This window comes from Bufo gargarizans, chromosome 9, assembly GCF_014858855.1.
Source record: "Bufo gargarizans isolate SCDJY-AF-19 chromosome 9, ASM1485885v1, whole genome shotgun sequence".
NCBI classification, from domain to species: Eukaryota; Metazoa; Chordata; class Amphibia; order Anura; family Bufonidae; genus Bufo; species Bufo gargarizans.
The window spans coordinates 60404124-60419127 of NC_058088.1; the positions used below are offsets into that span (position 1 = coordinate 60404124).

The window sequence follows — 15004 nt, forward strand, 5'->3', positions numbered from 1 at the left end:
AGTTGAGGGACGCGCGGATTCCACTCAGTATCAGCAGATTCTGGAGACCAATGTCCAGGAATCAGTGACAAAGCTGAAGCTGCGCCGGGGCTGGATCTTTCAACAAGACAACGACCCTAAACACTGCTCAAAATCCACTAAGGCATTTATGCAGAGGAACAAGTACAACGTTCTGGAATGGCCATCTCAGTCCCCAGACCTGAATATAATTGAAAATCTGTGGTGTGACTTAAAGAGAGCTGTCCATGCTCGGAAGCCATCAAACCTGAATGAACTAAAGATGTTTTGTAAAGGGAAATGGTCCAAAATACCTTCAACCAGAATCCAGACTCTCATTGGAACCTACGGGAAGCGTTTAGAGGCTGTAATTTCTGCAAAAGGAGGATCTACTAAATATTGATTTCATTTCTTTTTTGTGGTGCCCAAATTTATGCACCTGCCTAATTTTGTTTAAACAATTATAGCACACTTTCTGTAAATCCAATAAACTTCATTTTACTTCTCAAATATCACTGTGTGTGTCTCCTATATGATATATTTAACTGACATTTTTTATCGTAACAACCAACGATTTATACAGGAAAATCATGACGATTAACAAGGTTGCCCAAACTTTCGCATCCCACTGTAGCTGTTTGAGAATGCACAGGCGTTCCTGTGAGCGCTGCAGCCCTCTCCCTGTTCACTAAACCGAGTCCGTACATTGTATAGTGGCTGTGCTTGGCATCCTGCTCAGCCCTGGTTACTTCTATGGGGCTGAGTGGCACTTTGGCCATGAATGTGAACTCATACGGCCTAGAAAAAGCTGAGAGAAGGCCGCAGCACTACTGTGAGCGCCCCTGTGTTCTAAAACAGCGGACCCCCACCAATCACATACTTGAGACCTATCCAGAGGATAGGTCATCAGTATATAAGCCTCAGAAAACCCCTTTAATACAAGTCACTTAATAATGTATTGTTATTATCCATATTGTCTCCTTTGCTAACTAGATTAATTTTTCCATCACATTATACACTTCTCACTTTAAGCGGTTACAGCCACCTCTGCAGCGCAGAAGCACCAGAGAGGCCGGTGCCTTTTCCTATAGTGTGCAAGCACGCGACCACCACTGTTTGATTGCAGGGTGGATTAAACCATGGACACAAGTGTAACACCCCAGACTGATGTTACCACTTCTGCACACTGGTACTATCTCTATTGCTCTAACCTGTATGTCACCTATGCATTCTATTTCAGATTCACCATAATGTGCATACCCAATGATGTTTGCAACTGTTTATTTCATGTAATGTGCCTGGTTCACCAGCAGGTGGTAGCAAACATGGCAGAGCTACAGTTAGGGTGAATGGAGATTTCCATTCCATTCTAACCCCCCCCCCCCCCCTCTGTGGAGAATTGGGCGAGTCCTACTTCCAGCAGGAAGGGTAGGGACCAGTTTCAGTTAGTCTAGCTTACCCCCTGCTAGGGACAGGTGTGGAGGGCACGTTTCTTCTGGACGTGCCAAACCAAGACAACGCTTAGCACTTCAGGAGCCAGGAGGAAAGTTCCCTGGCCCAATTTAGAGACAGACCAAAGAAAGAAAGTGCAACATCCAGAAGAAAGCAGTCATACAGTCAGCCTGTCAGTACAACAGAGCCAGAAAGCAACACATGTAGCAGAGATGCGTTTGCCTGCCAGTTTTAATGCTAAAGCCTGCTGGGTCCAAGACAAAGTTTGAAGATTTTTTTTTTCTTTTTTACCAAATCTTTATTTTGATATTTTCAAAAAATTGAAAAGTGTACAAGGGCAACCAGCCCACAGGTCATAGGAGCATAAACATATATACTAAAGCACGTGGTGGACACCTGACCATATTGGGAGGGTGTACAGGGACTGTGGGTCCCCCTTCCCCTTTTTCCTCGGTCCCCTATCCTTGTTATAGGGCCCCATTCGTTTGGGTTGAGGTTCTGGTGCGTTGGGGGTTAATGGTTGCATCCTGCCGGCAGGAAGGGGCGTGCTGCTGAGTACCCCTTTATAAGGCTCTGCGTCCCCTCCCTCTTCCTCTTTGCAGAAGCGCTGTGTCCCTCCCTCCCTCCCTATTGTTTGGATACGAGGTTTATGTTGGTGGGTTTTTGGTCATGTAGGTCTTGTTAATTGGGGCATCCTATTAAGTCACAGCTGGCGGCTGGTAAAGAGAAGTTGGTTACTGAGCAGGTGAACTGGCGTAATCCGCCCGCTGGGAGCCCAGCGGCTGGCGAATCGCATGGGCTCAGCTATGGTTATGCCGTTTAAAGAATTAGCTGTGGCCGACTACCACCCAACAAAATTGTTAAATAAAAGTTATAAACGTGACAAGGTTGTCTGTGTCATTTGTGGAGGGAGGGCATGTTGGGGCCAAGGGTTAGATGGTTCCCTCACCCCTTCTCCTTTCCTGAAAGTGACTACCAACAGTCTAGTAAGCAAGCAATGTAACAATATTTAGATATCGAATGTCGTAATGTGGAAGTGATCATAGAAGCCGAGATTATTAAAATAAGGGTGAGGTGAGCATATTGTTAGATCATAGTGATAGGAATTGCTGTTAAGATACGGCGTTAGAGTGGTGATCTCTGCACCACTTAAACCAAGGTGACCAAAGGGCCAAGTATTTGTCATGGGGAAGGCTCTCCCAACTGGACAACTCCTCTAATCTGCTAATGTCTTGAGTTTTTTTGGATCCACTCCAACAATGTGGGAGTGATGAAAATGTATTCAAGTAAAGCTGCTATTCAGCTTTATACAAGGTCTGGACTCAATCTTTCTTTCAAATTCCTCCATTACTTCCCCCTGTTTATTGCTTCAGAGCCAAAACCTGGGGTCCAGCCATATCCAGGTAGGAGCAACGTGACACACAATAAAGTAAATTATAGGCCACACTATACCACTCGGCATTCCTATACCTGGGTCGCATTATATAGAGGGCCCAAGAGGGGGGCGCCCTGTAACGAGGGGCAGGCGGCGAGTCCTTCTTTCGCAGCACCACCGGCAACCTACGCAAGAAGAGGGGCAAGGATGTAGCCTGTTTCCTCGTCTCCATGGCAGCAGGCAAGCAGCAGGGGAGCCGAGCACCAATAATGATGATTGGTGCTCGTCTGAGTTGGTCTGCTGTGAGTCACGTGACGCTGGCCACGTCATGTCACTCACCAGCCAGGCCTATTTAAACAGGCAGTAAGGTCTTTATACGCCCCTGTATTCCTGGCATTGTGCTCCTGAATCCTGACCTAGGCTCTGCTCGTTTGACCTCGCTTCTGCTCATCCCCTGTTGCTTGTCGTGATCTCCTGGTACTGACTTCCGGCTTGTGTTTGGACTCACTCTTGTTGCTCCCTTGTACTAATTTGACTTCCTGGTATTTGACTTCGGCTAGTTTGACTTGCTTTGTGTTCTGTTTGTCCTGTTTTTTGTTTCCCCTGCACTTACGTAAGTTAGGGACTGCCGTCCAGTTGCGCCCCGTTACCTAGGACGGATCATGCAAATAAGTAGGGGCAGACGCGTGGGTGGCAGTCAGGGGTGCACGCTTCCCTACCCCCGTCCGTGACACGCCCGTTGCACAAGCAGCATATAATGTGATGGAAAAATGAATCAAGGTGGCAGTATGGACACTCACTATACATTAGTAAGTGCCTGGTATTAGCTTTTTCTACATAATAGTAGTGAGACAACCCCTTTAATGACCTCGGCCCCACTTCGGCTTTCAATATTACACAAGTGCTGCCTTTATTTCTAGTTATCCACACACATGCTATATATGCTATACTCACATTCCTGAGGGACTTCACAATATTGGTTAAACTAATCTTATGAAGAGTACCGATGATGGGAAGAGGCATTGGTCCAGGAGGCAGGTTTGACCTCTCCAATAATATCTTTATATACTTAGCCAACACGCTGGCTATGATAAATGTCAGGAGGACTGTAGTGACCCAGTATAAATCCATCCTGTGAACAGAAATTCATATGCAGAATTAGTAAAGAGGTTCCCCATTATCTCCACAACACCCAGGTACATTAATATTATATAGAAGGGTCACCTTAATAGAAGGATGGCAGCAGTTTCAACTGGCTCCAATGGCAGCTACAGGGAATTGTATTTCCCTGTAGCTGCCTTCAGGGGTCTACATAGAGATAAGGGTCTTCCTTCTTGTCCTGGTTAAAGCTAAAAACATCCCTAAGCACCTGAGAAAGGAGGACCCCCATCTTTCTTTCTATAATGATTGGGTTAACTTCCTACACATCTGTTTGCAGGACCTGTAAATTGGGGTAGGTTGTCATGTAAGGGGTATACGTTAAATTATGGTAATTTATCCCCTGCAAGATAATAGGTCTTTTGCAAACTAATGTAATTACTGTTACTCTGCTGCCATCTAGTGGTGAAATTTTACAATTGCTTTTACATATTGAAATGCTTAGCCAGGGTGATAAATCTCCTTAAAAAAGACCTTCCTATATGGAGATTTACTGGCAATGCTCCATTGTAAACTAATAGGAATAGAAGTATATTCCAAGAAAGAGAACCATCTCACCAGAGCTAACCACTTGAAAGTCTTGGGATTTGGCAAGGGAATATAGTCAAGCCAGATATCCATCCATCCATCCACAGACAGCTGTTTCGAAGTGCTTTCCCCCATCAGTATAAAGTAGGATTCTTGCTGGCTCAGTGCGATGCCTTGGAAGTGGCTTTGGTAGGGTGCTGACTATCCTTAAAGAGGCCAGTCCTGTATAGAGACTTACTAGAAGTACTCCATGACATGGAGACTTATTGGCCATGGTCCAAGGTTAACTTTCTTGGGAGATACCTCTTTGCACATACTAAAAGAAGAAGAATCCTGGATGATGTCACTTCCTGGAAGTGGGCAGTCTGTAAAAGTGTGGCAGGGAGAAAAGTGGGCCGAGAAAATAAGGGTGTGATTCAAATAACAATGACTGAGTTTTGTTTCAGGCTCGGAGAAGAGGAGCATTGTTCAATGGAGTGTAGATTGCCAAAACAATAGAGATAGAAAATGGTTTGGAGCAAGTTGCACACTTAAAAAGCATTGCTGCAGTAGAGACACCCTTTGCCAAGAGAACACCAGCGAGACAACCTAAAATTAAGTACCGTGTTACTGTGCATAAGGGACTATATATTGTGCACTAGCGGATAATGAGGAGTGCTCTTATTGTGGATGAGATACGTTACCAAAATCTATAGGATACTGACATTGTTAAGCTACCAGTCTGCATGTGTTCCTCTTCTTACTACTCGTGTAAAGAGACTATACTAAGACGTCTGTACTGCAACTACTTGCTGAAAAGTCTTCAGTTCTACTATACTCGGTTTGGCCTCTCCTTCTCTTAACCCGGTGTGGACAGTACGAGGACTAAAACTACACCCTTAACATTCAGAACCCACCAACCTGGTCTGGGCATCCTCTATCCATAGGCCTCACAGTAGCTACATGGTCTACCACTTTGGTAGGTATGCCCACGGCTGCCATGCTCTTTGTTGTAAAGAGATGGTCACCATAAATATCCAAATATCTACAGTTGATAGATAGCGGATAGTACCTCCAGATTACCTGTTATGGATCCACTAGGCCACAGCTGCTTTTGAGACCAGGGTTTCTACTGAATCATCTCATATTCTGCATCATACGCTTCCTTTTTATCCAGGAATTATGTTGTTTTTTTTTACTTTGATTTACATTTTAAATGTGACTACATACTAAGTGTATCGCAGAACATATGTGATTTGCAGTCGTAAGTGAAGTCCAACCACTGGAATGTTTCTATTGTAACTTGTGGATTTTATGCAATGCTGCAGTTGATACCGCTTGTGGGATGACTGAAATAGAGGATCTTCCAGGTGGTGAATATTCATGAGCATGTCCTCTATGACATAGTAGTCATTTAACCAGGAGATCACTATTAATATCTTCTTTTTGGCTTGTAAATATACAAAGCCCAGTTGGCCTCATGTTCTACACCAGGGGTGCACATTTTCACAAGTTTCATTTTCCATGTTGGATCCGTGCACCTCAGCATAAAGAGGACCTCATGGCTCGTGAGCTGGTTTTTAGCCATTGTACCACTAATTTATCCAAAAAGTAAGCGATATTTAATACTTGAGTCACTCTTGTTAACCATTACCAGTACTAGGTTATAACCTCTGTTTATGTCCTCACATTTCACTACTGAGGGTCTAGTGCAGCCTCCGGAGGGGACATGGATTACAGGCTTGCAAGTCTTTGGGTAATAGGATACTGGTGTCACAAGGTTTAAGACAAGAAGATAATAAAATAGAGACAGATTGAGGTAGGACAGTAAAGGAGAGGAAAAGAGAGAGAACAAGTTTGCCGGTGAGGGAGAGGATTAGCAATTTTTGGCACAGAAACTATATTAAAGAGTTATTTGTTCCAGCTGCCAAAAGTTGCCAAAGGCGACTTAGTTGAGTTCCTAAGATAAAATAACACGCGCGCAAATATCACTGGTTACATAAGGCACAGCATCTGTTATAATATGCAAGATACCAGTTGAAAGAAAGCAATTATTTCATAAACTGCTTTTAACAATTTCATAAATGTGAGCCTTTGTAGAGTTCAGTGTAAACGGTAATATTGTATTCAAGGGACCCCACATCTCTGGCTTGGGGGGCAGCACCAGAAATTTTATCGTCTTTGATGTCTCAGAATACAATACAGGCCCTATAGTGCGGTTAGACATGTGTACATTTTTAATTACTTTTAACAAGCGGCATGATTTCCCACATTCCACGCCACTAAATTGTAGATCAGGATATTCTCTATTAAAAAGTAAAGGCAGAGAAACATTCACCTAGAAAGTATTAAAAGTAACTGGAGATAGGGCGACGGAAGGTACTGATAATACAACCGGTACTGATAATACAACCATCTGCATCCGTTATGAACGGATCTTTAACATAGCCAAGACGGATCCATCATGAACTCCATTGAAAGTCAATGGGGGTTGGATCCATTTTCTATTGTGTCAGAGAAAATGGACCCGTCCCTAATGACTTGAATTGTGGGTCATGACGGATCCGTCTTTTTTTAATAGTCTTTATTGATTGTTTTTAAAGAGAAAACAACATGTAAAATAGTGCACAGCACACACAACACATGTAGCACATAGACATTGCGGCAGCTAGCTTGATACGTTATAGAGACTTCATAAAGTACCAACAGTATATCTCTGTGTAAGCCTATAAAATTGCTGCTGCAGCTATATTAACTGGAGAATATCTTTAAATACCATTCACTCACTAATACACACCATCACAGCGCTGCAGAACCCCCCATCCTGATTTAAAGCATCTCCGACCCGTCAGACAGCCACGGGCCCCAGATCTTCTCAAATCTCTCTGGGTTTCCCCTTGCGACATAAGTCAGTTTGTATATTGGCAAAACCTCATCAATAAGCTGCACCCATGTGATGGCAAGTGGGGATAAGAGGAACACCAAGTAAACAAACAGCAACAAGTAAACAGACTAGGCCCCAAAGCTAGGGAGGAGGGAAAGATAACCGCCTAACAATCCCTGAGCCTCTCCCTGACTGATTACAGTATGAGCAAGTCCTGATGTTGAACAAACTCATACGCTGGACCCTTTGCCCTGCTGACACTGAAGTAAACCCTAACTTAGGGAGCAGAGAATGAGACAGCCAGTACCTTCCACTGTGAAGGGACCAGCTTCTCCCTGAGACCTAGAAGCAACACACGCACAAAAGAGAATACAGGAGGACTTAGCTTAAGACGAGCGAGAAGTAGAGGATCGACAAACAACCAGTATAGAACTCCAGAAGGAAAATATCAACCGCAAAGTCAGCAGTAAGAGGCGGACTTAAATAAAGCCTCTTAAACAGCTAACAAGCAAAACGTGTAGAGAGGTGGGATCCTGCCCACAACAACAAACAGAAGGGAAACACAGAAAGACCTGTCAGATAGACTCACATGCTGCAAGTCCATCCGATCTTCTTAGATCTCTCACAGGGCAGACAGTGACAGTACCCCCCTACCTTCTACGGGTGACCTCCAGACACCCAGGACCGACCTTATCTGAGTGCGCCCTGTGAAAAGCCTTCAGAAGGCGACTAGCACTGACATCAGTCGCTGGAACCCACATTCTTTCTTCTGAAACGTAACCATTCCAATGTACGAGGTACTGAAGGGAACCACGAAGAATACACAAGTTAATTATTTTGGAGATCTGAAACTCCAGATTACCATCTACCAAGACAGGATGAGGTGGCAAGGGAGATAGATCAGCAGGTTTCCCACATAGTTTTTCAACAAAGACCTGTGAAACACATTATGGATCTTTTAATACGTTGAAGGTAATGGATACAAGGCGGCACTGCCTTCACTGATATAGCCTTCAATAATAGGAAACCGATAATGTGGTTAGGTGTGCTCCGCTACGTGGTGCTCAGCGACACAGAGGTTAGATCAATAGTTCATGATGTGGAGAGAAACAATAAAGAAGATCGCGGCACTCACCGGAGTAGAAATGATGTTGCTGCTTTATTGAAAAACTTCCTTAGAAGATAGTGCATAGAGGATCCTGGGGCGGACACACTGTAGCAAGTGGCGACGGCCGTTTCACGCGCGGGATCGCGCTTCCTCTGGCCGCTGTGCACGTCATTGCGCAGGCCTGCGCTTTATAGGGGCGGACTCAGAGCAGCCGGCACCATCAGCTACAGCTGGGCGACGGTAGGTCTGTGACGCGAGTTAAAAAAACATGACCAGCGTGGACAAGTACAGATACAGATACTGGGAGACACACCAGGGGGTATAATAAAGTACAAATTGTGCAGCAATGCCCATGAAGTTAGGCGCATGGCTACAAGCTCATGCACATATGACGAGGGAGGTTGGATATAGCGATACAGATTCAAGTGCAATTATGCATGCTATAATCTATATATAAGCCACATTCGAGCTAATGTTCATGCAGAGTGCAAGTATAGGAGGCCACCTACGGCTGCTCACCCCCCTAAACTGAACGCATCCGATTTACAAAAACACTGACATGTCATTCTTGTCATTCATCCCTGCCGCTCCCATCGCTCCAGTTTGCATAATCCACCTTGCCTCCCTCTGCAGGAGCAGGCGATGCCGATCACCCCCCCTGGGGATGGGTCGGACATGCTCTACCCCCGCAACGGAGAGACAGCGCGGATAGGCATTGTGGGCGGTGCGGATGTGGTCAATGAGACGTGGGCTACCTCTGCCCGACCGTATAGAACCGACATGTTCACGGATGCGTTCAAATAGGGCGCAAATCGTTTTACCTATGTAAAAATGTTTACAGGGGCAAAAGACACATTATGGATCATTCAAGCCTGCGGAAGTTCAAGACGAAACGCAACGGATTAATAATGGTAGAGATCTTGTAAGGACCCAAAAAATTTAGGACCCAACTTCCAAGAGGGTACCTTCAACTTAATGTTCTTAGTGGACAACCACACCAAATCACCCACACACAGGTCCGGACCAGTCATACGTCTCTTGTCAGCCACACGTTTATATCTTTCGCCTATTTTTTTTTCAAATCAATTTGAGTCTTCCGCCAGATAGATGACAATGAGGAAGAGAATCTTTCCTCTTCAGATATACCAGAGGACAGTCCCAGAAAAGGTACCAAACTGAGGGTGAAACCCATATGCACCAAAGAATGGTGACTTATCAGTGGACTCCTGTCTATGGTTATTTAAGGCAAACTCAGCCAAAGACAAAAATGAAGACCACTCTTCCTGATTCTCGGAGACAAAACACCTCAAATAAGTTTCCAGATTCTGGTTGGGCACTCAGTTTGTCCATTCGACTGAGGGTGGAAAGCTGAAGAGTAGGACAACTGAACTCCCAGACGAGTACAGAATGCCCTCCAGAACCTGAAAACAAATTGCGTCCCCCTATCAGACACCACATCAGAGGGAATGCTGTGCAATTTTACGATGTTATCAATAAACACTTGAGCGAGAGTTTTGGCATTGGGCAAACCTCATAATGGTATAAAGTGCGCCATCCTACTGAAGCGGTGTACCACCACCAAAATCACTGTCTTCCCAGAGGAGCTAGGCAAATCAGTGATGAAGTCCATGGACAAATGCGTCCAGGGACGGGATGGGATGGACAAAGGAAGAAGATATCCTGAAGGCCGAGTATAAGTCACCTTGGCACGGGCACCAGTCTTACAGGCTGCCACATAACCCTCCACACCTTTACGTAAAACTGGCCACCAGAATCTCCGGGAAATAAGATACACAGTGGATCTGCTACCAGGGTGTCCCGCAAGTACAATATCATGATGTTCCTTAAACACCTTGTGCCGAAGCCCCGAAGGAACAAACAATCTTCCTGGAGGACAGGAATCAGGTGCCTCACCTTGAGCTTCCAACACCTCTACTTCAAGTTCAGGATAAAGGACGGAAACCACCACCCCATCAGCCAAAATTGGAGCAGGATCCTCCGAATCTCCCCCCCCCCAGGGTAGCTACGCGACAAAGCATCCGCCTTGACGTTTTTGACCCCAGGTCGATAAAACAAAATTTTATCTGGTAAAAAACAATGACCATCTGGCCTGCCTTGGATTCAGACGCTTCGCCAATTGCAGGTAAGCCAGATTCTTATGATCAGTAATTACAATAATGGGATGAATCGCTCCTTTTAACCAATGACGCCATTCAAAGGCCAATTTAATGGCCAGCAACTCTCTATTACCAACATCATAATTTTTTTGGGCAAAAGAAAGTTTTTTAGAAAAAAAAGCACAAGGGCGCCATTTGCCAGGAGAAGGACCCTGCGGTCAAAACTGCTTTGACTCCCACTTATGACGCGTCAACCTCCACAATGAAAGGATGAGACACATCAGGTTGCACCAGAATGGGAGCAGAAGCTAAACATTTGTTTATAGCATAAAAAGCATGTAATGCCTCTTCAGACCAGACTGAGAAATCCACACATTTCTTGGTCATATCGGTCAAAGGTTTGACAACAGTAGAATAATTCAGAATACATTTTCTTTAGTAATTAGTAAACCCCAAAAACCGCATCAGCGCTTTCTGATTCTCAGGTCAATCCCAGTCTAATACTGCACGGACCTTTTCAGGATCCATACGAAAACCTGAGGAAGAAAGCAGGTAACTCAGGAATTGCAGCTCCTGAACAGCACATTTTTCTAACTTAGCATATAACTTATTCTCCCAGAAGATCAGTAATACTTGTCTTAAATGATCCTGATGAGTTTCCATATCGGGCGAGTAAATTAGTATGTCATCGAGGTAAATAACAACAAACCTTCCCACCAAATGATGAAAAATGTCATTGATAAAATGCTGAAAGACCGCCGGGGCATTAGTCAACCCAAAGGGCATGACCAAGTTCTCAAAGTGAAGTGGCCCTCAGGGGTATTAAAGGTCATCTTCCAGTCGTCCCCTTCCCTGATTTTTATCAGATTATAAGCCCCTCTTAAATCCAACTTGGAAAACACCTTGGCTCCGACAATCTGATCGAATAAATCTGGGATCAACGGAAGGGGATAAGGATCACAGACAGTGATATGATTTAGCTCCTGGAAGTCTAAACACGGTCTAGGGGTCCAATCTTTTTTTTAACAAAAAAGAAGTGTCACGGAAGGTGTACAGGAAACTAGAAGACACAAAAATGAAGATCCGACTGACTGGATTCAAAACTAAGGAACAAAAGGGAGAGCCCTGCATCAGACCTAGCTCTCTCCCTAACTGCTCAGCCTATGCGAAAATCCCAATGGTAGATGATCGCATATCCTCGTACCTCGACTGTATAACACCTGAACACCCTATAATAGTGAGGGGACACGACCACCGGCTCCCTACACTTGATACGGAGGGAGTCAGAGTCACCTGGGATCCAGCAAACAGGAAAACACAAATGAACGAACAAAACTTATCTGTAGAAGACTCAGAAGTAGGATCAGCATGCACACACTCCAGGAAGAAATATAAACCGCTAAGTGATGCAGTATGGGGAGGGATTTAAAGGGATGCAATCAGTGCAACTACATGACAGCTGAGAGAGGCTAACGAGATGAGAAATTGAAAGCAAAACAAAAGGAACCTAAAGGAGGAGGTTCTGAAGAATGTCTGTCAGAGCTTCTCAGATGTCTGGTGGTGACAGTACCCCTCCTTCTACAAGTGGACTCCGGACACTCAGAGCCCACCTTCTCAGGATGAGACCTATGGAAAGCCCTGATGAGACGAGAGGCCTTAATGTCCGTCACTGGGACTCACATCCTCTCCTCAGGACCATAACCCTTCCAATAAACGAGGTACTGGAGAGAACCGCGGACAAAACGAGAATCCACAATCCTAGAGACCTGAAATTCAAGATTACCATCAACCACAATCGGAGGAGGAGGCAAAGACGAGGGTACAATGGATTGGACATAAGGTTTTAATAAGGACTTATGAAAAACATTATGGATCTTCCAAGTCTGAGGAAGATCAAGACGGTAGGCAACAGGATTGATGACGGACAAGATTTTGTAAGGCCCAATAAACTTAGGACCCAACTTCCAGGAGGGAACCTTCAATTTGATATTCTTAGTAAACAACCACACCAGATTACCAACATTCAGGTCCGGACCAGGCACACGTCTCTTATCCGCCACACGCTTATACAGTATCTCTCACTCATGCTCTTTAGATTATCCTGAATCTTTTGCCAAATAGATGACAAAGACGAGGAGAATCTGTCCTCATCAGGTAAACCAGAAGACCCCTCTCCAGAGAATGTCCCAAACTGCGGATGAAACCCATATGCACCAAAAAATGGTGACTTATCAGAGGACTCCTGACGACGGTTATTTAAAGCAAACTCAGCAAGGGTAAAAAAAGAACACCAATCCTCCTGATTCTCCGCCACAAAACAGCACAGATATGTCTCCAGATTCTGATTGACGCGCTCTGTCTGACCATTCGACTGCGGGTGGAAAGCAGAAGAGAATGACAACCGAACCCCCAAGCGAGAACAGAAAGCCTTCCAGAATCTGGAAACAAACTGCGTGCCCCTATCAGAGACTATGTCTGAAGGAATACCATGCAATTTGACAATGTGATCAATAAATGCCTGCGCCAGCGTCTTAGCAAACCAGGAAAAGGAATGAAATGCACCATTTTGCTAAAACGGTCCACCACCACCAGAATCACAGTCTTCCCCGAGGAACGAGGCAGGTCCGTAATGAAGTCAATGGACAGATGTGTCCAAGGACGGGAAGGAATGGGAAACGGAAGGAGAGGACCTGATGGCCGTGAATGAGGGACTTTGACACGAGCGCAGGTCTCGCAGGCTGCCACAAAACCCTCAACCGACTTACGAAGCGCCGGCCACCAGAATCTCCGAGCGATGAGATCCACTGTGGCTCTTGCCCCCGGGTGCCCAGCAACCTGAACCTCTGCCTCCAATTCAGGATATAGAGCAGAGACCACCACACCTTCAGCCAAAATGGGACCCGGGTCTTCAAAATTCCCACCTTAACCCCAGGGCAGAACGTGACAACAAAATTAAATCTTGAAAAGAACATAGACCATCTGGCCTGTCTCGGGTTCAGACGCTTGGCTGACTCCAAGTAGGCCAGATTCTTATGGTCAGTAAACACGGTAATAGGCTCTCTCTAGCCAATGGCGCCATTCCTCAAAAGCCAACTTGATGGCCAACAACTCCCTATCTCCCACATCGTAATTTCTCTCTGCTGAGGACAGTTTCTTCGAGAAAAAGGCACACGGTCGCCATTTGGCAGGAGAGGGACCCTGAGACAAGACCGCACCCACACCCACCTCAGAAGCATCAACCTAAACTATGAAGGGTAGAGAAATATCAGGTTGTACCAAGATGGAAGCGGAAGCAAAACTCTCCTTGATATTAGAAAAGGCCTTACGCGCCTCTACCGACCAGGAGGAAAAATCTACCCCCTTTCTTGTCATATCAGTGAGTGGTTTAACAACAGAGGAATAATTAAAAATAAACTTCCTGTAATAATTGGCAAAACCCCAAAAAATCATCAGCGCCTTCTGATTCTCAGGAAGCTCCCACTCAAGCACAACGCGGACCTTCTCGGGGTCCATGCGAAAACCAGAAGCGGAGAGAAGAAACCCCAGAAATTGAATTTCTGGAACCGCAAACACTTTTTTCCAGTTTAGCGTACAATTTATTCTCCCGCAGGATGAGCAAGACCTGACGTAAGTGTTCCTTATGAGTTTTGAAATCAGGAGAAAAAATCTAAATGTCATCTAGATACACTAATACAAATCTCCCCATTAAATGATAAAAAATGCTGTTCACAAAATGCTGAAAGACGGCTGGAGCATTCATTAAACCAAAAGGCATAACCAAATTCTCAAAATGGCCCTCAGGGGTATTGAAGGCCGTCTTCCATTCGTCTCCCTCTCTGACCCTGACCAGGTTGTATGCCCCTTATAGATCCAACTTGGAAAAAACTTTAGCCCCAACAATCTGGTTAAACAGGTCCGGGATCAGAGGAAGCGGATAAGGGTCGCGAATTGTGATACTGTTCAGCTCCCTGAAATCCAGACATGGTCTTAAAGAACCATCTTTTTTCTTAACAAAGAAAAAACCAGCGGCAACAGGTGACTTCGAGGGTCATATGTGTCCCTTTCTCAGACTCTCAGAGATATAAGCACGCATAGCGACCCTTTCTGGTTGGGAGAGATTGTATAAACGAGACTTAGGCAGCTTGGCGCCTGGGGTGAGATTAATAGGGCAATCGTACTCCCTGTGCGGGGGCAAGTCCTGAACACCACTCTCAGAGAACACATCCGAAAATTCAGAGAGAAAAGATGGTACAGTCTTAGTAGAAACCTCAGAAACAGATGTCGTGAGGCAATTCTCTCTGCAAAAGTCACTCCAACCATTTATTTGCCTCGCTTGCCAATCAATGGTGGGGTTATGTTTAGTGAGCCAGGGTAACCCCAACACTAGAGGAGTAGGCAACCCGCTT

At 45.1% G+C, this 15004-nt stretch overlaps 1 protein-coding gene across 1 annotated transcript in view; it reads right to left on the reverse strand.

Moving 5' to 3' along the window:
• Positions 1-15004, reverse strand: part of LOC122946238 (cytochrome P450 2F2-like) — a 99195-nt gene that overhangs the window by 45167 nt on the left and 39024 nt on the right. Inside the window, exon 2 of the mRNA XM_044305701.1 lies at positions 3779-3956. Within this exon, the coding sequence (XP_044161636.1) occupies positions 3779-3955 (177 nt within the window). The 5' untranslated portion in view covers position 3956. The remainder of the gene's footprint in view (positions 1-3778; positions 3957-15004) is intronic.